This window comes from Hipposideros armiger, unplaced genomic scaffold (assembly GCF_001890085.2).
Source record: "Hipposideros armiger isolate ML-2016 unplaced genomic scaffold, ASM189008v1 scaffold_2, whole genome shotgun sequence".
NCBI classification, from domain to species: domain Eukaryota; kingdom Metazoa; phylum Chordata; class Mammalia; order Chiroptera; family Hipposideridae; genus Hipposideros; species Hipposideros armiger.
The window spans coordinates 6,460,340-6,482,351 of NW_017731352.1; the positions used below are offsets into that span (position 1 = coordinate 6,460,340).

Here is a 22,012-nt window from a genome sequence, read left to right on the forward strand (position 1 = left end):
GATTTATTTTGACCATATTTGGTCTTTTTCAGAACATTTCATTTACATTTGAGACAGTAGAAAGTAAGCCTTGCTTATGAGAAAAGAACTTCAGTTTTACTCTTGCATGGGCCTACAGTCATAGCAGCATGAGACCTTTCCCCTGTGAAGATACCATAGAAGTCCTTTTATCCAAGCTTCGTTTGACGGTTAGCCAAGTGACTGACCCATGCGGTCATCTACCCATTTGATGGGAAAAGCTGCCAACCTCATCACTGTGGTATTTGGGCTCACAGTAACGATAAATGGAATGTATCGTTCAGATCAAAACTTTTGATAGGCACTGAATAAAGATGGGGTGACAGGTGTAACTCAGGATTGTTCTAAGCACACTGGGGACAGATGTATGGTATCCTAGCTATGAGCTCTGGGCAAATTATAGAATGTCTCTGTACGTCAGATACCAAATCCTGCTGTCCTACTTACATCACAGGACTTGTGTGAGAATTCAACAAGAGAATATATGAAAAAGTCATTTCTAGAAAGCAGAAAGCACTGGCACATGTGACATTTTATCACCTTTCTCCTTTAGAAATTTAAGATTCGCATTGAAGACCCACCCCGCAGAAAGCACATGGTGTTCCTGGGTGGTGCGGTTCTAGCAGACATCATGAAAGACAAAGACAACTTCTGGATGACCCGACAAGAATACCAAGAAAAGGGCGTCCGTGTGCTGGAGAAACTTGGTGTGACTGTTCGATAAACTCCCGAACTGGTTCCCATCACACCCCTAAATGCTTTCTTTTTTCCTTTATTGCCGATCTTTGAACTCATTGAATTCCAGTACGTGGAAGAGGGCCTCTCTGTGCCCTTTGACTGGGAAGGTCAGGTTTTATTCTGGTGTCTTGGGGAAGGAAGCTTTATTAAATTTTTGTTAATGTGGGTAAATCTTGACTGTTTAATTCAGCCACTTCCCTACGTACACAAGAGAGGGCAAAGGGTCCTGTCGCTTTGTTTCTTCTAAGTAGGCGTTTAGATCATTCCTGTCGGCTTCCTATTTTCACTCTACTGCTCTAACACTGCTAGTTTTAGCACACTAGGTGGTATGCCTTTATTAGCATAAGAAAAAAGCTTAAAGGAGCTTTGAAATATTGGGGTGGGGGTGGTAAGGGCTGGGCGGGCAGCTGCTGAACTGTTGGTGGCATTTCCTCTAGTGTGGCTCTGTCATTGGTTACTGGTACAGATTTAAGTACCTTAAAGCTCTGGTATTAACATTGTAGGGAAATGTTAGGCTCAGAACTAAGGTGTTTTGGATGAGTTTTTGCCTAGGGGTGGGGGGAGGTGGTGGTCTTTTTTATTTTGATTTTTGAGTTTTTCTGCTCTGGGGTACATAAGATGAATTTATTTACAATAGTATGATTTGGCAGGTTTTCTTCTTTTGGTCTGCCTGGAACTGTTTCCATATGATATAAAAACAAGTATAGTATTCCATTACTATGTGGCGTAGGGACTTGTTTTTTAAAATCAACCATGTTATCTGGGACTAGACTCCTTAGAAATCTATCAATGGAAAAGTAACATTTAAAAAATGCTTTTGGAAATTCAAATTTCAGATAAAAAATGTGCTTAAGAACTGGTATTTTCCAAGTGTGTCTGTTTATACCAGAAGCATTAAGGTAACCCGGTGCCAAGTGCCATTTTTGCAAATTCTTTTATAAGCAACTGACCAGTGCTTATTTAATAAAAACAGGTAGATACATATAAATAATTACTGGCAGTAGGTTATAACTGTTGGGTTAAAAATAACATTGAAATATGGGACTTGTTGCCAGTTGAGTAATTTTCATTAGTTTTTTGTTTATTTTGATTTGAAACCTGGAAGTGGAATAAAATTTGACTATTTAAAATGTTGCCCCCCTCCCCAGAAAATCAAGATTTAAATTTGTATCTGTACTGAAAAATTAACCATGACTACTAAATCTCAGCCATCTTATACGTGAAGGAAGAGTTGTTGGTAATTTGTAAATGTTAGCAGACTTTCCTGCCTGTGTCAGAAAATCATATTTATGAATCCTGTCAAAATTGCCTGGTATCTGAAAAAATATCAAATAGTATTCAGGCTTGAATTCTTTCTAAATTTGAAAAATAAAGTAATAAAAAATTGTATCATGCTAAGTAAAAATGCAGATTCTGGGAAAATGGTTTGTTTTTTTTATTTCAAAACATTCTTTCTTTACTGGTAATGAGAGAAGAAAGCTTTGCTTTGAAAGGAGAAGATTATTGGGGGGGCTGACTGAAATTGGAGAAATTGGTTTTAGAATCTCTTTTGTGAGAAAACTTAAAAATCAGTTTATATGAAATAAGCAGCAAAAGAAGGTTAGTTTTAATTATGCAGCTTCTGTTAATATTAAATATTTTTACTCTGTTTTACCTCAATTTGAACAAATGAGAGAAGTTTGCATGCTGGACATGCTTTGTATGTGTGCATAGCCTTTGAATAACATCTAGATCTTAGAGACGTGGATGTTGGTCACTTTGGAATTCTAAAGTGTTCCTAAATCGCGTTCTTAGAACTACCCCCGGCCTTTTGCGTTCTGGCCTTGCTAAAGGACAGTGTAGGACCAGTACCTACTAGCTGTTCATTTCAGGTAAATGGATTGACCCTTGGCCTTTGGTCATGATTTTTAAATATGGGGGTAGCTGTCCCTTGAATGTAGAATTTGGTTTTAATTTCACGATCTGCTAGTAAACATCACATTAAAATGGTGTATTAATATATATATATAGTATAATTTTAAAATTTCATTTTATAATTTTTCTAGCCCAAAGTGAGCTAATGCATTTAGTAATTTGGGGGGTGGGGGAAGTATTGTGTTTAATTGGAGTTGTCTGGTGAGTTCCCAAGAAATTAATTTTTTTTTGTTTTAAAAGAGATCTGATTTTTAGCTCTTGAAAACCATTGTCATTTAAATTTCCAATATGATTAAAATTCTCTCCTTTTAAAATTAGAATTGCCAATGCCTTGACCTTTGAGAAAGATTTCTTAGAAATAGGTCCTACATTTAAACTTTTTTCTTTAAAACATGATATTGGATGTAAACTTGACACAGTTCTGAGCACTGTTAATAATATCTGGAAAGTATTTTGAGAGATCAATGGAAAGGTAAACATTCTGAATTTAATGAATACATTTTTTGATTCAGAAAATAAAATCAGATTTTTCAAAGTAAGTTTGAATTTTGTCTTTGTTTTTCCTCTTAGTAATTTTTCCTAATAATTTTCAGTTTTCCTTTCTTATTTTTATTATATATTTTTTTTTTTTTGCTAATGCAAGATGGGTCAACAACTTTAATGGTTGGGCCAAGTTCAGTTCAGTGTTCTATTATTTGACCAAAATACCTCTTTATTTCTGGTATGATTTTAAATGCATGAAGGGAAAAAAAAGAAAGAGCAAATTGGAGCTGCAGCTATATTAGAGGTTTCCTTTCCTCAAGCAGATTGTTTTGTTCCCAGGCTTTCACAGTAGTGGGAATGGTAGATAGACCTGGATGGGCTGTGCCTCTTTTCAAAGATATCTTAGCTTATCTGCAGACTTTTAGGGATATTATTTTTAATAAAACAACTAAAGAAGGATGAAAATTGATTTAACTGACCTTTGCTTGCTTGTATATGTGCCTTTTGAGGATGGGTGCTGGGGAGTAGGTTTGAGTGTTTGTTTTTCCTTTGGGAACTTGTCTGCTTGAACCTCATAGCTCCCTTCATTGCCAGAGTCCCCCGGGACCTCCTTAAGTTTGCCTCTGGTGCCTTTTATCCAGACTCTTCTTAGTAGCCGAAAGTGTAGTGAGATAGGAAGTATAGTGCGATAGCTATGTCCACATGTTAACAGAGGAAGGAAGTCCTGGGCGCTGCATAGTGTCTGTCTTTGTACATGGAATAAAAGTCTAATTTGTTTTCTTCACCCACAAATTTTGACCACTGTACAGTTGAGTGCATTTATTAACTGTACTAATTTTAGAACCATCAAAGAAGTTATCCAACTAACGTGAACCATAAACTCGAGGATTGATTTTAGCTCTGTATGTGTAACATGCTAACTTGGGCTAATTGGTCAAACTGCTCACAGTACCTGGGTTATTTGTAGGTTCATGGTTTTCCCTCCAGGTCAAATTCCATGACCTATTAAAAGATTGAAAATGCTTCATCTTAGGTAAGTAGAGGAGGTCGGGGAAAGGACCTGGGAAAGCATATTTGTACCTATTGTAAGTATGCCGATTTATGTCATATGCATATGTAAAATACCTTAACTGCTTAGGGGGAATCCAAATGATTTCTCTATTTGAAAGAACAGAGCTCCTGTCCTGTCTCATATCTACCCTCAGCTCCTTCCACCCAACTGAGAAAAAAAAGACTGGAAAGGACTCTGCAAATAATTTTCCTTGAAATAGAATAATTTGTATTTTAACTATTTTTGTGTTGACCAGTTGAAAGGTTTGAGTTTGGAAAGGGCAGAAACCAATCACAAGAATAATATGGTATAGTTTTCAAGTCCAAGGTAGACTCCTGATCAAGCTTCTGTCTGGTGAATGCTTATTTTATTAAGATTAGTAAAAAGAAAACTAGTAAGCTGCTTTGCCTGTCCTTGAATAGAGGCTTGAAAAAGAAGGCCCCAACTCTCAAGAATAAGAATTCTATGCATAAAAAAGATTAATTGTAAATATTTGGATTTTAACATTTTTATATTTTGATAATATAATTTAATATACATATTTGAAACATTAATATCAAGTAAAGGCTGACATTTTAAGCAGTTAGTTTAGGAAATTCTGAAGTTAAAAGCTGCCACAATATTAATTTGGTCTTTTTGTTAAATGAGTACCTTGATGTGCGGGGGCTGGGATTTTTTTTTTTAGACATAAAATGTATACAAGAGAATTGCAAAGCCAGTCTTATTTTAGGAAACCAAATCGAAAGATTTCCTGAGTGAGAATTCTATTATATTTTCATATTTCATGCCAACCTAGTGTTTGAAGAGTAAGAAATTTGGGCCTTAACTGAGGCTCAAATGTCAAAAGTAACTTGATATACACATTTCACTCTTTGATTTGAAATCTTTAATCTGTCTACAAAGTGTGTGTGTGTGTGTGTGTGTGTGTGTGTGTGTGTGTGTGTGTGTCTGCGCGCGCGCGCACATGCACGCGTTTTTGTTCTTAGATCTACATTTGAAGGCTTCTGGCATTAAATTTAAAAACTATTGAAAATGAATATAGGTTGTACAACTCAAATGACCTTGATTTAGTCAGTTAGAGACGCCATTTTGTTTTGTTTTTGTTTAGCAGTTTAGCCAGAATTTAATATGTTAAGTATCCTACAGGAAATGATATAGCTTGCGTATAATTACCTAAATTTTTTTTTTTCCTTAGCTGAGCCATCCTGCCACCTGTTGGCATCTCAGCTGCAGCTCAGCTCGGGCGGTGAATGGAACTGGCAACCCTGTTGCTCAGAACTCGCACTCCTGAGCGAGCTCTTAACCAACTGAGCCACTCGGCCGGCCTACCTAAATTTTTAAAACAGTGAAATTATGTGCTCCTCAGTGTCTTTATCAGTATGATGTCAGAATCACATGGTGTGTTTAGAAGTGCAGGTTTCTGAGCCCCACCCTGGACCCACTGAATGTGACTTGGGCCGAGGGATTGCCTGTTCTCTAGCTGCGCTGATGGTCCTGACCCTGCCAAAGCTCTCACTCCCCTGCTGTAGGGTATTCACAGGACAAGCAGGCTCCAAAGTGTGATCCACTCCCTCGGGCCCACACTTGCGTGCCCTTGCCTCGCTCTTCTGAAAACTCGTAGAGATTTAGCAAATAGGTTCAGAAGTGTGATGGGAACGGCCGTGTGCTGTCCTCCAAACCCCTCCCCATGCAAGCCCTCAGTTCAGGCAGGTGATAACACGCTTTACTCAAAATGCAATGCTGGGAAGGTTAAAGCACCATCAGTCATTTACACATTTGTGTGAATTGAAAGGAAGTCCAGTGACTCCAACTGACACCTAGTGAAGATTAGCAGCTCTGTGATTTAAGTCTCTAAGTTGAGCTTATGGAGTGCATTGGGGAAAGCAGGCAGACTCCCAAGGAAAAGAAGAGGGGTTATTAGGGCAAGGTGGCTTTTTAGGGCCTTTGTAGATGGGAGCTGGGTGCTAGAAGTGGTGAAATAACCAGAGCAAACTAATTTCAAAATCGTTTTTAGAGATGTTTTCTCCTCACTTCTGACTTGCACGGTTCCCAGCTCCCTGGGCTCCAGCTAGCACAGCTCATGTGACAATTCAGCCGCTTGGTAGATGAAAATGATTTGTAGTCTGGCCAAGGGTCCCACCTACCAGATGTAGCTTTACTTCTGGAGAGGAAATATCTGTCTTTCAAGTTCCATGCAACTGACATACAAATGAACTCTTGGATGCAACTTGGACACCACCTATATGTAGTTCTTTCAAGTGTTGATGTTTTAAAAATATAAACCCAGGCTTGGTTCCAAAATTTGGAAGTTTGAAATTTTTTAAAATTTTAGTTGGTAGAAGAGAGAAACAAAAGCTTACCTCTACATTTACTCTTAGAATAAGGAGGGGGCGGGAGGGCGGGGGTTGCTGCTATTATGTATTAAAATGAAGTAACCAGCTGCAGGTGAGTACATGAACAAGCGAAAAGAACCAGCTGCATGTGAGGAGGTGGTTAGCTTTTCAGAGCAGGAACCCTCTCTAAGAAGGGGTTGGATGGATCCTCTGGGTGAGTAGGAAATAACTTTTATCTTCTGAACCTAATTCTACAGCCCATACAAGGAAGCTTTAGAGTTCCCTCAAATGGGAGCATGTGTCGTTGATGCTGGATGCATTTTCTAGCTGTTTGATTTGCCTGCATATCTCATTCTTAACTGTTTTCTCCGCGAAAGTTTTTCTTAAATTTTCCTTTTCACTCTAGAGCACATATCCTCCAGCCTTTTAAGCACTACCTCTGATGGCACTGTTAGCCGAAAACATTTATCAGACGTTTAGAAGCCTCGTTTGTTCTGAATGTTTGTTCTGAAATTTGTCCCAAAGTGGAAGTGTTTACTTGTTCATAATGGCCAATCATCGTTTTAATGATTTCTATAAATAAATTTCTTGACTTAAAAATTGACTGAAAAATCACAAGGTCCCTTAAAGTAGAATGCTGTTTATAATGTGGATTTGGGGGTATCAATGTTTGCTATTTGTCTTTTCTCAAACACACAGGTGGAGGTGGTGCTAGGAACACTACCTTCTAAGCTACTATTCTTTTAAAATGGTGTGACAATTTTCATGTTTATTTCTTTAGTTTCAGTTAATTCTCCCAATCTCCAAAAGAGTTGGCTGAAAACCATCTTTTTTCCATTTCACATATGTACACTCATGCCTTCAACATTTTTTCTGTTCATACCATTCAAAAGAAGCTAAGATTTGTGGTGTGAGCCAACAAAAATCCTCTCTTAGGTGCTTTAAAAACAATAAGAAAGGCTTCCTTGAGCTTTCTAAATGAAAGTTTACTTTGTTTTGTTGCATTTGTGGGTCTTTTGAACAATATGTGAGAGGAAAGATTTATGTAGTGAAATTCCCATGTCTTCAGAGTCGGAAGAGGTTGGATTTATGGCTCCCACCCACAACCCCGCCGTCAAATCATTGAGACTGCAGAACTTTTGAATATGGCCCAGGTCACAAAAACCTTAGCTGTTCCCAAGTTCCCTGAAATGACAGAATAAAGTGAAATACTAAAGAGCACCCCAAACTCTTAGAAGGCAAGTTTGCTAACTGGCCACCAACCAAATGGTAGCTCACGCCACCGGCTGATCTTATGCAAAAGCTGGGACTGAGGGAGCAACTTTTCCCACTAAATTTCAGTACAGTTATTACTTTCAAGAATATATGCTGTTTTCTTCGTGCTCGGGGCTCGTCTGCTAAAATAATTAGCTGTGAGGCAGACAGGGAAAGAACTGCACCTGCAAAGCAGGGTTAAGCTTAGAGGAGGAGATAAACCCCTCGCTTGACTCACAGCTGCCCACCCTGCGAGGAGCAGAGCTTGCCAAGAATATCCACACTGATTTATGTTGGAGAAATGAGGAAACCATTTACCCCAGATATCTTGGATTTGTGACAATATCGGTGTAAACTATTTCCAGTTAGACCACGAGAGAATTCCAAGTCTCGGAGGAGTTTCCTCTCGCCCACCTTCACCCCTTTCCAGTGTTTCCAGCAGCCTCAGACTAGTGCCTAAGAATCTCCTGGGGAGCTAATTACAACGCTGATACCTGGCCCCACTTCCAGAAATTGAGGAGACACTCTTCTAAGCATTCCTTTGCACTTGGAAAAACATAAATCAGAAACCAGGGGAATTTTGTACAGAATTAAGCTACAGCCTAAATGATAAAAACCTGGGTATATTTTTCCAAAGCTTTCACTTAATTGGGAGTTTTCTAAGAGAATTAAGAGGAAGGCTTTCTGGCCTATAATTTAGCCACTAGGGTTTCTCTGGTCCCTCTTCTCCCCCCTCTCCTTCCCCCCCCCCCACCTCATTTTGACTGTATGCCTTGAGAAAAGCAGCTTCCTTTACTACTGAGTCTTAATTTTACTCACAAAGGAACGTGCTGCCAGTATCATCTGTTTCAAAGGGCCTTTGTTTTAAATCCCTTTTGGAAAAGGAGGGCCTTTTCCTGCGTGGTGCACTGCCTTTCAGAGCACAGCAACGCATCTTCAACAAGTGTTTGTTGAACTTTTGAAGTTCCTTGACTTTTTGTGAGCTGAGCCCATAAGGATCATCAGGCCCTACGTTAATTAAAGGAGCCACAGAGAAACAAGAACAATGATGACGACCCAACAGAAAGCCGGAGTGGTCACCATTTATTCAGAACCCACTAAGTCCCAGGCGCTGTATGTTGAGCACTTTTACCAGTGTTCTCGTGTACCTCAAGTAGAGAAGACAGATGGCAGAGGTAAAGTGACCAGAACAAGGACGCAGAGCTAGGAAGTTGGAGCACTGAGTTGAACTCAAACATGTCTCGGCTGCACGACTTTGCTTCAACACTCTGCAGTGGTTCTGTGTGATGGTCATCCGTGTTGTGTTCTCTCTCCCTTTCTGCCTCCCCCATCCCCCTCACCCCCTCTGTCTCTCAAAGCCTTCATCTTGACTCCACCCCTCAGCCAGAGGCCTTGGGAACAGCACTTGTCTTTTGTGTGCCTTAATTTAGCTCAGGCAGATGAGTAGAATGCCCCCAGCCTGGAGTGGTTGCCGTCCCAAGTGCCATTAGAGAGAGAAGCGCTTTGAGATGAAGTGCTCCACAAGAGCTTGCTCTTCTGTTTATAGCAAACCATAAAGTGAAGAAAATTAAGAGGAAGCTGTGGGAGTGAACCAATGAATGGCCCATGGTCGCCACAGGCATTTCAATCCAGAGGAGCTTGTCACACGTTTAGGATTTATCAAGTTTGGACTTTTTTTTTTTCCTTTGGTAGGCATAGTTTTTGCCTATCCGGTGTTCATGCTGGTTCCAAGGCTCTGAATTGACATCAGAACCTGACAAATGAGTCAGCGGAGTTTTCAAAATCTGCACTCACAACAGGAAAGCAAGAAATGGAAAGACTGTCCGTTAATAAGGTTGCAGGGGCCCCTGGAGTCCCTTAGAAGGAACACTTGGGGGAGGGGAAAAATTCGAATCGCTTCAGTCTGCTAAGAACTTGCCCTGTGAGGAATGCTCCGAGTGGCAGTGCAGGAGCCAAGCTCTCAGAGTGACTGTCATCGGTGGGGACAGCCTAATGGCCAGCTGCAGAGGCTAGAATGTGCAAGAGGGCGTTGCCTTCTGGGAGACAGTCACTGCTCCCATGCAGAGCAGCCGGGTCACTTCAGCAGCAGCTAAGTTCCTGGTCTGAATTCCAGACTGTTTCCCAGCTCTGCAAGCCGTGAATAGCAGTGTTGTTTAAGATTGTCATTATTGCTCACATCCCACTTTAGCCAGGAGCAGAGGGCGGAGCCTGGACCTGGGTCCCCTGTCGGTGCTACAGGAGGACACAATTAGTGGTTAGCCTATCTCTAAAAGCCCTGGGGAGCCAAGGGTAGGAAGGAAGGAAGGAAGTTGTGTAGGATAAACAAAACAAAGCATAACCCAAAAAAAGCCACAGAAAGTACTTCAGATGTGCAAGAATCTGTAATTCATATACTCATGGGATAGTTGAGGGTTAGGACCTGGATTAAATGTTTTCACATGAAATGAGAATACCAAGGAAAAAGTAATCGGAAGGGTGGAGTGCCTGGCGTGGTCGAAAGAGGTCTTGGAAACAGATTCCTCTTATGTTTCTGGATGTTTACACAAATCAAGGCCTATACGTAAATTGTTTAAAAATACATCTCGCAAGTTTTGCCATAAGGTCATTCACATTGCCAGTTTGCCTTCAGTTTTCCATGGCAGGATTAAATGGTTTTTATGATCTTGTTGAAAAGAATTCATCACTTTTTTTTTTAAACTGTGCTTTAAAAGTAGCAAATAGACAGATAAAAAGTATGAAATGAGCTCTTTGAGTGTTAATCAAAACCCATTCCAAATGCAGGCGTCGCTGGCAGACACTATTTTAGAGTGACTAGGCTGTCGCCCTGGTGACTGTCACAATACAGTGCTTTTACAGCATCAAAGCAGAGATTCATGACGATGGATACTATGTGCTACACCTCAGACATGGTTTTTTTTCTTTTTTCCAACATCTTAATGGCCCTTTGGACAGAACCAAACAAACACCTCTAAAAAGTAGGAGTGGTGGGCATTTTAATAGGCTGCTAAAGTATCTCAATATAAAGTGGGACAAGGATTACAAAGCCAAAAGGTATGCTGCGGTTGGAAGTGTCAGCCTCATGCAGCTGTTCTGGTGAGGGGCTCGAGGGCCAGCTCGCGTGGGAGCCAAAGTTTTTGCAAGTTTTGCACATGTATATGTGTTAAGTTCATTTGAAGATGATCTGTCAAGTGGAACTTGACAGTGAACCAAAAAAACAAAAACAAAAGAACAAAAATCAACTTGCATCCCATGTTAGTTTCAGTTTGTGCAAAATAAGCACATTTGAAATTTTGTATGTATTAAATTGACTTTGTAGGAAACAAATCTTTTCTTTTTCACTAGATAACATTATGTTATCCTGGGTTAGTTACAATTGTTTGACCATAAGGCTTGCATGTAAAGATCAGGGGTCCCATTGTTGTAAAGATCTCAAGCTGTATTTCCTAGATGAAATGGTGACAGAGATAAAGCAAGTTCCCCAGACATTCAAGAGAACTTGAAAGGGACTGAACGTCTGCAGTGGGTTGTTCTCTTCTTCCTTTTTTAGAGTGGCCCTCAAATTTGGTCTGAAACCAGTGACATTTAAAATCACTGGTATTTGCATGAAAGTCTCCAGAGTCTTGAATTTGAAGAAGTTGAGTGTTCTAGGGTGTTTTTAAGCTGGGATAGTGTAGTATTTTCCCAAGGGAATTCTGTGAAACCCAAGCCCCAGAAAGATACCTTACAACCCAAGTGTGCTCTGTGGTCCAGCGAGCCAGGAAAAGGCTGCACAAATGTCCCTTGCAGCATATTAAAGTCTCTGAGATGTCCTGCAGGAAGGAAGCAGAGTGGACGTCATCCCGTCAGTGCAAAGTCAGTCTCTCTCTCTTAATCATTGCCACTTTCCCTCCCTCCTTTCCTCTCTCTGGCCGCCATCTACTAATACTATGCAAAGTACGTTCTGGAAAACCCTGGTACTAGCCGGTAGCATAGACACAGCAGCTGTGGCCAAATCGCACATTTCTAGGCCCTTTTCCTGATCTGTAAACAACGAATTTCAAGGTGCTTGGAATAGTTGATTACTTCCAGTCCCTTCCTCACAACTTCACTGTAGAACTAAGATTTGAGGATTTTACAGATAGTTTTTTTACTTATTCAGATAAAAACCTTAGAATGCCAGGACAGCAGCAGATAGGAGAGAAGATGGTGACTGGAAAACAAACACAGCGGACTCATGAATGCAAAGAAAACCTAGAAACGGGGTTTTTCCCCGGCTGACTGTTCCCATTGGTGCTGTATTAGGTGGACGCTGGTCATAATGCTTGTGGCCACCAAAAATCTTTTGAACCCTCATCCCATATTTAGGGGCTTTTCTACATCTTAAGTGCTGCCTCCTTGAGGCAGAAGTCACTAACTCACCCTCCCAGCACTTCTTGCAGCGAGGCCTTTCCTGGCCAGGGGGCAGCAGAGGCCAGAGCTTTCAGGCACAGTAAGGCAGGTACCCAGGCATCCAGTGCCCAGTGTCAGGTGTGCGCAGCAGAGGCTAGGTCCAGAAGGTGGGGGGGGGGGAGGCGGGAGTCCCCCTGAAGCCTTTGTCCCTGCCTGGATGGTCTGCACCTGGACTCTGGCCTTCATGGCCCTTCTGTGAGCTCTCAAGCATCCCTGAGTTATTTCTTTTCTGCTTAAACCACCCAGGGCAGGTTATGTTGTTTGTAGCGAAGTGCCTGACTGACAGAGGTACAGCCTGCCAAAAATGGCCAGGATGCAGTTCTGTTTTCACGAACCGTGCTTAGCAAGGAAGGACACTGGAGGTAGCTCTAAAGAATTTCGTACAGTGATGCGGCGTCTGTTTGTTCTCTCAGATGTTTGGGATAAGAGCTCTGAACACCACACGTTGCCAAGGCTGGCTCAATATTTGTCAAAGGAAAGACAGCCTTCTTGTTCAAGTGACAGGCCCCACTCAGTCCCCTCCATCTGGTCGAGTGAGAATCTGACTTAAGATTTTCATAAGAGCAGAAGGTCAGAAGAAAAACAGAGAGTATACTCAGCCATATCCTGCTGAGTTGTTTTTTTTTCCACCCTACAAATATGGTAAGAGTAATAAAATCCCAAATTTCCAGGAAATTTGGAGGAATTTATAAATGGTAATGATGTAAGACAAATTCTCAATAGGGTTTTCCCCCCTTTCTTAGAGGAGCTGGGTGGGGGTAGAGTGGGGAGTGGGTTGGGGAAGGATGAAATTTTATTTGTGCCTTCTCCCAAATCAAGAAGCATTAGAAACCAAGAGAGCCACTTTGGAAGTATTTTCCTTGATGTCAGAAAACTGGAATTATTTAATGAAATAAAAACAGATTTTTAATTCACTATCTGCCATGGGTTTAGCTTCCTGCTGGCTGCTGTAAGGAAAATTACAGCAATATTTTTTTTTTCTGAACCATCTGAGACTAGCTTGAGACATCCATGCCCCCTCGTCTCTTATTACCTCAGTGTGTATTTCCTAAGAACAAGTTAGTCTCTTATATAGCCAAAGTACAGTTAAATTCAAGCAGTTTAATACTGTTACAGTAATTTTTTTTCTGTTCTATCTATACTCCATATTCCAAGTTTGTCGACTGCCCAGTAGGGCCCCAAAGCATTTCCCCCACTCCAGTGCAGAATCAATCCAGCACCACATACCACAGCTCGATGTGGTGCCTCTCTTGTGTTTTTTACTCTGAAACAGTCCTCAACCTTTCTTTGTCTTTTATGATATTGAAACGCTTGAAGAACAGAGGCCAGCTATCTCTTAAAACCTTCTTCAATGTGGGCTCCTCGGATGTTTCCTGGTGACTGACTAGATTCAGGTTGTGTAGCCCTAGCCAGAAGACATAAGTGATGTTGGGTAATGTCCATCACTTATGTCGCTTTTGATCACCTGGTCAATGTATGGTCAGGTTTCTCCACTGCCTAGTTACCATTTTCTTCTTGCAACTAATAACAATCTGTTGGGTGATATACCTTGGCTTTTAAGGGACTTGGACAAACCATGTTAATGAAGGAGGCTGCAGAGGGCAGTGGTGAGAACTGGCTTGAATCCCCACTGTGCCATTCACCAGCTGTATGACCATGGGCAAGTTACCTCTCAGATCCACCTTCCCTCATCTGTAAAATGGGATGATAATAATAATAATACCCTTCCAGGGCCGGCTGAGTGGTGCATTGGTTGGGAACTGGCTTGGGACGCCAGAGGGCCCCAGTTCGGATCCCATATATGAGGGCTGGTGACGCTGCCCTCTACAGCTGGGATGCTGAACAACAGCTCAACCTGGAGCTGGGCTCCTGAGAGTCGCAGGCTATGGTGTAGGCTGCAGCCCCTGCTGCAGTGGGTTGCCATGGGCTGCTGTATGTAGCCAGCAGCCAGCGTGAGAGGCCAGCAGCCGCAGTGAGCGGCCGTCCAGAAGCCGGCGACTGATGTGCCTCTCCCGTGAAGAGCACAATGATGGTGCCAACTTGGGCCAGTGAAGCAACGTTCTCCACAACTAGACTGAAGAACAAAACGACAGCAACTTGTCTGTTCCCCTTCCCCCAATTCCCCAGCGCTGTTCCCATTTCCCAATTCCCCAATAAAAAAAATCTTTTAAAAATAATAATAATAATAATAATAATAATAATAATAATACCCTTCCAGTATTGTTGAGAGGATAAATAAATGTATGAGGTGCTTGGTGTACAGGAGGCGTTCCACAAATGTTAGGGCACTTCTCATTCCTCCTCCTTTTAAAAGTTACTTTGAGGGCAGTGATTTGTTGCTCTCTTGCTATTGTTTCCAGTGCTGTGAAGAGATTGTAAGGACATGCAAGTCATACGTATGCAATGCAACACGTATGGCATGACGCGGGAAAAGCCAGCGTGCCGTGGAGGCCCAGCAGGAAAAGTGGGGTGTTCTCATTGGAAATGGCAGGAGCAGGGAGTGGAGGTAGCAACACAATGGCCGTTTTGAGATGCACAGTCATGCTTAGCTTGAGAGTCAGCTGTAGGGACAATGAGCAATGGGACACAGAGTAGGAGACTGACCTGAGCTCTAGGACTCCATTTTTGCAACGTCAAGGACCTGGGGGGGGTCTGAGACCAGAGGTGAAGGATGCAGGGCAGAATCTGTTCTCCTTCCTGCTAACTATGTGTCCCCGGGGAAAACCACCAACCTTTTCTCTCAGCCTCCATTTCCTCATCTGAAGCATGAGGGGTTTGACCAAAGCCATGGTTCTCAGTCCAGGCTGGGTATTAGAATCAGGAGGGGAATTTTAAGAAAATACATGTTCCTGGGACCATCCCCAGATGAAGTGAATCAGAACCCAGACATCGGAATTTTTCAGAAGTTCCCCCAGGTGATTGATTCTACTATAAGTCATATTTGAGAACCATAGGCCTAGATAATCCTAAAGGTTCTTCCTAGCCTTAAGTTTCTATGAGTCCATGAATGGAATATTCTGAGGAACTGAATTTTCTGGTGAACTTAGAATTCACCACCAGAAATTCCTTCTTGTTTCTATTCCTGTTTTTGAAAGCATTTCTAAAGTGAATAAGTCAAAATAATCTTGAAGGTCCTTCCAACCTTAATGTTTCTATGACCACATGAGAAGGATATTCTGAGGAACTGAGTTTTTTTTTGGTGAATTTAGAATTCCACCAAAAATAATTTTTCAATTTTATTCCTATTTTGGAAAACTTTTCAATTGTACAGTTTTCTGCCTAGGGAAACAGAGACAATAACTTCGTAATATGGGGGGACCACCTCATGCCCTCTCCCTAGCCAGGGCAGACATTACTAATTGATCATGATACTGACCTGACTTGCCTTTAAAATCCTTCTCAACCCTAGTCAGCCATGACCCATCAATCAATTGACACTTTAGGTGAAACCTGTTTGCCATTCTGGCTATGGTGAATTTAGCTCAATATTTCTTTCATAATAGATTATCTTTCAGGGCATCAAAGGCAAGACTCCAAACAGCCCTTCCTCCACCCCAACTCCAAGTGCGTAGAAGAAGGAATAGGGGGCTGTGCTAGATGTACACTGAGTCTGGTTAAAGTTGGGGTATGAAAGTATGATTTTCTGCCATTAACTTCTTTTTACTTAAATTAAATACAGGGAAGCCAGTTCTGGGGCAATAGTATAGCAGAGTAAGAGCCACGGTTCAAATCCTGATCCTGCCACTCTCTAGTTGGTCTCTTTGGACAGGTCACCCAAACTCTCCTCTTCATGCCTCCGTTTTCTCCTCTATAAAATGTGGCTAGTAATAGTATCCACCTCATAGGGCTATTGTGAAGTTTGACTGAAATAACAGACCTGACACCCAAGGTGTGATATACACAGGGAACGCTCAACAAATGCTACCCATTTACCTTGTTAGTACCTTTCATTGAGGGTTTCATTGAGTATAAATCAAAATTGAATAGAAGTGTTAGAAGTGGTAGAGATAATAGCAATAGCTATATTGTGTCCCAGCACCTGCTGGTGGGAGAGAGAGATGAATCTATGTCCATCCAAAGTGGGAGTTGTCAGTGTGGTCTTGGGTGGCAGCAACCCACATCTGGGATGTGGTCATGTAAGCTTGGGATACTCAGCAGGAGCTATGGTGCCTCAGAGGGGACATTTTGGAAATTGATAAATGTGGTTTTTGGTTGACACTCCCACTGGCATTTGGGGATGAGGAGGAAGCTAGATGTCCTGCAATGTTTGGGAGAGTCCCATATAACGAAGAATTGTCTCACGTCCCACATGACTTTCGAATGTTCCCCAGCCTAAACTCACTCACATTTACAAATGTAAATCAGCAATATGTAGAACATAATAACCCTGAAAATAAATTCTAAGAAGTTACTTGAAAAGCCCAGTAATTTAGAAGACCATTCCACAGAGAGAAACTTAAGTGGAAGAAAGATCTTGTCTGCAAATTACTGAGTAATTTACTCACGTTGTGCAGGCTGCCAGCTCTATGCATTAAGCATTCCAGCTACAAATATTCCTGAAAAGGTTTCAGTGCAGTAGGGCATTACTATGCAATGAAACCAACTTAAAACATGTAACAGATATTTGAGATTTCTTTGACTAGACCTTGAACCAAATATAAATTAGCAGACTCATGAAATGCAAGGAGCTCAGTGAAAATTAATGTTGTTTTGAAAAATATTGTTATAATATTGCCATTCTGTATACATATTTTATATATATTTAGTTTTATAGCACAATGATAAGAAATCTAGGTTGTGAGAATTACACCTTATAATTCTTTATTTTCCATTATTTCTGATGCCTTCCTGAGTGATCTTCCCCTCCATTTGGCCTCTTTCAGTCCATCCTCTCACAGGATACAGCCCCAAGTTCTTTTTAAGCACTAGATACTCTATCACTAGAGCAATACCCCAGGTCATAAAATAGGGAACAGCCCTGATGCTGTACTTACAAATAAGTCCCACCTCATTTATGACTTTTGAGTCTGTAATTTGTCTTAGTATATATACGATCTCTTTTAATTATGGTTATTTTATTCTTTCTCTTCTAGTCAGGTAAATGCTCTCTGTTATTACTTAGTGTAACACTAGTTTTTACCCTAAAGTCCATCCATACCTCTGCCCTTCCATTTTTCTGTTGTTGTCCAAACAGCTTCTGATCTTCTTACTTCTCTTAAATCCAGATCCCTTCATTACTAGTAGGTGCAGGCAGCTGGCTGCTTCGTTCTGTTCTCCAGTGCAACCATGCTTCAGCATTTATACTTTGAAATACTGCTACTTTATTATACATTATCTTTTTATTTTTCCTTTATGTTAGAGGAGTGGTTCTCACGGGAAGGGGAAAGGGTGATTTTGCCCCCCCACCCAACCCTCCAGGGGACAATTGGCAGTATCTGGAGTCTTTTTTTTTTTTTTTTTTTAAGATTTGATTGGGGAATTGGAACAGTGTTGGGGAACTGGGGAGGGGGAACAGCCCCGTTGTTGTCCTTCAGTCCTAGTTTTGGAGGGTGCCGCTAGCCCAGCTCCCAAGTCCAATCGCCATCCAATCGTCTGTTGGCAGCTCGTGGCTGCTCAGCTCAAGGTGCTGTGTTCAATCTTTGTTGTGGGTGGGCATAGACCACCATCCCATGCGAGAGTTGAACCGGAAACCTTGTTGTTAGGAGCACATGTTCTCACCAGCTGAGCCATCCTGCCACCTGTTGGCATGGCAGTTCAGCAGCAGCTCAGCTTGGGTGCAGCTCACTGGCCCATGTGGGAATCGAACCGGCGATCCTGTTGCTCAGAGTTTGCGCTTTTAACCAACTGAGCCACTCGGACGGCCCTGGAGACATTTTTGGTTGAAACATCTGGGGGCCAGGTGCTACTGGCACCCAGAGGATAGAGGCCTGAGATGCTGCCCCACATCCTACAATATGCAGGACAGCGTCACGAGAGTCCTGAGGCCCCATATCAACAGTTCTGAGGTTAAAAATCCTGTGTTAGAGTTAGGGTAGTACATTATTTTTTTAAGAATGTGTATACATGGCTTATATAATCTGTGAATTTCATTTGGAATATTGAAAGGGGTTTACAAAATATTTATAATACAAACGAGCTATAAACCACTGACACAAATCAAAATAATTGAAAGTAGTGTGGATAGACACTGGATTCCCCACTTCCACCCTTGCTCTTGAACTAGTTATGTAAATAGAAAATGACTTTAGAAAAGTTTGCTGTCCCTTAATCTCATGCGGAAGCCAGAGGTCAAAAGTGTAACTGTAGCCTATCTAAATCATTGCGCATCCATCCTTCCAGATGTATTTCTCGAACTCTGTCACCAAGCATCCTCATTGCAGGTAATGTTTATTCAGCACCCAGTGAATTCAGCTGTCTCCCCTCCCATTTGCTGGTGAGTTTTTAGGGAATGCTCAGAGGGTCTAAGTCACCCACAGGGTTTGGTAGGAACAGTTCCCTTCAGTCAGCATCCAGCTCTGGGTCTCCATCGCAATCCCCAATCTAGAGGAACACAGCTGCAAGAAGGCAGCAAGCCTTCCTCCCTGTGCCACAAATAGCTTGAGAAGAATGTCTCAGAATTATTTAAAGGCCTGGCGCTTAGTGTGGCTAATATGTGGGAGAAGCGAGTTTGTATATAGTACCATTTAGCACATTCCTCCCCAAGATGCATTAGGAAGTCTTCACTACAAATGGCGTTAAACAAATGGAATGGAACATTCCAGAGTCTGCAAAACAACATAGGGGTGAGCTGAGTTTGGAGGAGATTCTTGTTCCCTCTGGTGCAGTAAGTCGGCAGCATTGGATCCTGGTTCTACCACTTATCATGCTGGATGGCTCTGAACACAGCCTTGTGTCCGATAAATGTCCTCCCTGTAAAAAGGATACGAAGCACCTAGCAGATGTCTGACACACGAAAGATGCACCATGAGCTGCTTTTGCTTAGTAAATCCCCTCGAGGCTGTAGAGTATAGAGGAAAGAGGGGCCTCCCCCATGTCAGAACCAGAGCTTGCTTTAAATGAGTTACATCCACAGCAGCTTGGTGAGCAATGGAGAAGGGTCCAGGCATTAAGCCAGCTGAATTTTGAGCCACCTGGGGGCTACTTACGCAATTAGGGACTGGCTTTGGACCCTCAAACCATCTGAAGAGGTACCCCTTGGTCATTATGAGCATTTGCTGTGGGCCAGATTATACACACATAATCTCACTTTATTCTCATGACAGTCCAAAATATAGGTGCTGTTTTCCCTTTTAGTGGACAAGGAAACTGAGGCAAGTGACTTGCTCAGGCTCATGGTGGCAGGGAACGTGGGGACAAGGCAGGACTGAGACCAGACATAGGTCTTACCTATTGCCTTTGCACCTGGTCAGGGAAAATCACTGCCAAAAGCCGACTCACACACCCCTGGGAAGGAAGGCTTTGTGAAGCCAGCTGCCCCTTGTTGGGGACCCCCAGCTCCCATAGCTTCATCCTGGCTCCTCTCAGCCCAGCTCCGGGCCCTCCGAACCTTGGCTCCCAGCTACCACATCTGCTTGGTGGAGAAATGGGTGGAGCCCACAGAGCAGATTTATTGTGTCTCCAGCGCCTTGGGCTCCATCCCAGCTGCGCAGAATTGGAGCGATGACAAGGATAAATGTGTTTGGCTCCGGGCTCAGTCACTGAGGCTTTATTTAGCACCTGCAGTAATAAAAAATAACGCTGCAGCGTGCAAGGCACCGCATGGGTATGCGGGAAGATACAGGGGAGGTGCGGCCGCTTGCTCTCGCGCTGCTTGCAATCTAGTTATGGAACAGGGATAGTTCTCAGAGAATCTCGGAGAAGGAACAAGGTGGGGCATCTCCGTGATGAGGAACCTGAAAGGTCGAGTACTCTGAGGTCATTCAGCTTGAGAGAAACCGAGTGACCGCTGCGGATTCTGGGACACTTACACGAGCTCTATTTTTTTTTTTAAACACAGGTGGAAAAATTAATATTTTAAATTAAACTAAACAAAAGAGGAGGGAAAAACCCACCTCAAATCCCTCCACCCAGAGATAACCACCATCCCCTCATAGAGGAGGGGCTCGCAGCTTTCTGTCTCTCTCCGCGCAGATGTACGTGTGCACGTCCACTGCGTATGTCATTTTATACAGTTGGATCAAGCACATACTGTTCAGGATCCTTGTCTCCTTTGCAATGGTGCCCCGTGAGGGGGTTGCCCAAGGACAGGAAAGAGGGGGTGCTTCTGGGAGGTTCTGCTGCCCTGCAGGGAGCCGTGGGCTCTGGGAGGGAGGAAGCCCGCCCCACAGGGACTAGGTGAAGGTGACACCTGGAAGGAAAAACATGAGCCTGGTAAGATGTGTGTGGTAGGCCTTGGAGATGCTGAAGGGAGCTGGTTCAGGTCTAGGGGAGTGCGGAGGAGGCAGAATGTAGGAAGGGATGTCCTTATGAGCTCCCAGGAGAGATGGGTAGAACTGGCCAGCATGGCATTGTGGAAAGGAAAGGCCCATCTCTGGGTGCTTTCGGTGACCAAAGCACCCGACTTTCCACAGCTTCCCACACACCTTTTCAGAAGGCACTTCAACCAGGAAGAAAGAATGAAACTAGTATTTCCCAAAATGTGCTCCAGGAACTACCAATTCCACAAAAGGGTTCTCCAGAAAAAAAGGTTAAAAAGGAGTTTGAGAAATGAGGCCTATTGTCACATTCCACAGGAGCTCGCCGATGGCCCTGAAAGGACAGGAGACCTTAACCCAGGTTTCCCAATGTGTTTTCTCAGAGTGGCTCTTACCATCTGTGGAATTTCCCTCCTGCTTCAAGCCCAGTGATGTTGGAGAAGACACTACAGAGCCACTGGGCTGGCAGTCTCCCCTCTTCTCAAGGCAGCTTCCTTACAATCAGCAGAAAGCCCCCTGGCCTGGCAGGTGTCAGGTGCTCATACAGGGCCTTGAAAAGGCAGAAGTCAATGATCTCAAGGTCTTCTCCAGCTCCAACTTTCTTTTTCTGTTTCAGAAATTCATGCCAATCGAATCTCACTTGAGAGACTACCTAGTGAGTAACGTGGCCTAGGGAGTCAAATGTGTTGGATAAATTCACTCACTTACTGAAAAAATACTTCTCGAGTTCCTGTAATGTACCAGGTATTGTTCTAGGCATTGGGGATTCAGGAGTGAATATGATAAGATCTTTTCTCTTATTGCTCTAATGGGGGAAACAGACTATAGACAAATTACTGTATCATATATGTCATCGAAGGGCAAAGAGGAGAAATACAGTAGCGTAAGCAGAGTGTGAAATGGGGGAGACTGAGATGGATGCAATTTTAGATCAAGTGAGCTGAAAAGACTTTCCTAAAGTGGTGACATTTGAGCAGAGACCTGAAGGAAGCAAGAATGAAGCCCTGCAGAGATCTCAGTGCAGAGCATTTCTGATGGTGGGAACAGCAAGTGCAAAGGTCCCAAGGCAGGAACATGTTTGAGGATCATCAAGGAGGCCAGTGTGGCTTAAGCAAGTAAAAGAGGGGGTGAGTATTAAGAGATAAGGTCAGAGAGATAGTGGGGGCCAGATCTTGTAGGATTGTGAAGGTCACAGCAAGAACTTTGGATTTTAGAGTGAGATAGGAAGCCACTGGAGGTATTAAGCAAGGGAGTGACATGTGATATGGGGAAGAACTTCTGCTTTCTTTCTTTTTTTTAAAAAAAGATTTTATTGGGGAATTGGGGGAGGGGAACAGACAAGTTGCTGTCCTTTTGTTCTTCAGTCTAGTTGTGGAGGA

The 22,012-nt window shown here is 42.7% G+C and overlaps 1 protein-coding gene across 2 annotated transcripts in view; it reads left to right on the forward strand.

The window, feature by feature from the left end:
• The window catches only part of ACTR2 (actin related protein 2), a 32,798-nt gene extending 30,519 nt beyond the window's left edge, over nucleotides 1-2,279 (forward strand). For both annotated transcript variants that reach the window (XM_019635525.1, XM_019635535.1), the window contains one exon: nucleotides 572-2,279. In XM_019635525.1, coding sequence (XP_019491070.1) covers nucleotides 572-742 — 171 coding nt within the window. In that variant the 3' untranslated portion in view covers nucleotides 743-2,279. The remainder of the gene's footprint in view (nucleotides 1-571) is intronic.
• Nucleotides 2,280-22,012: the final 19,733 nt, after the last annotated feature.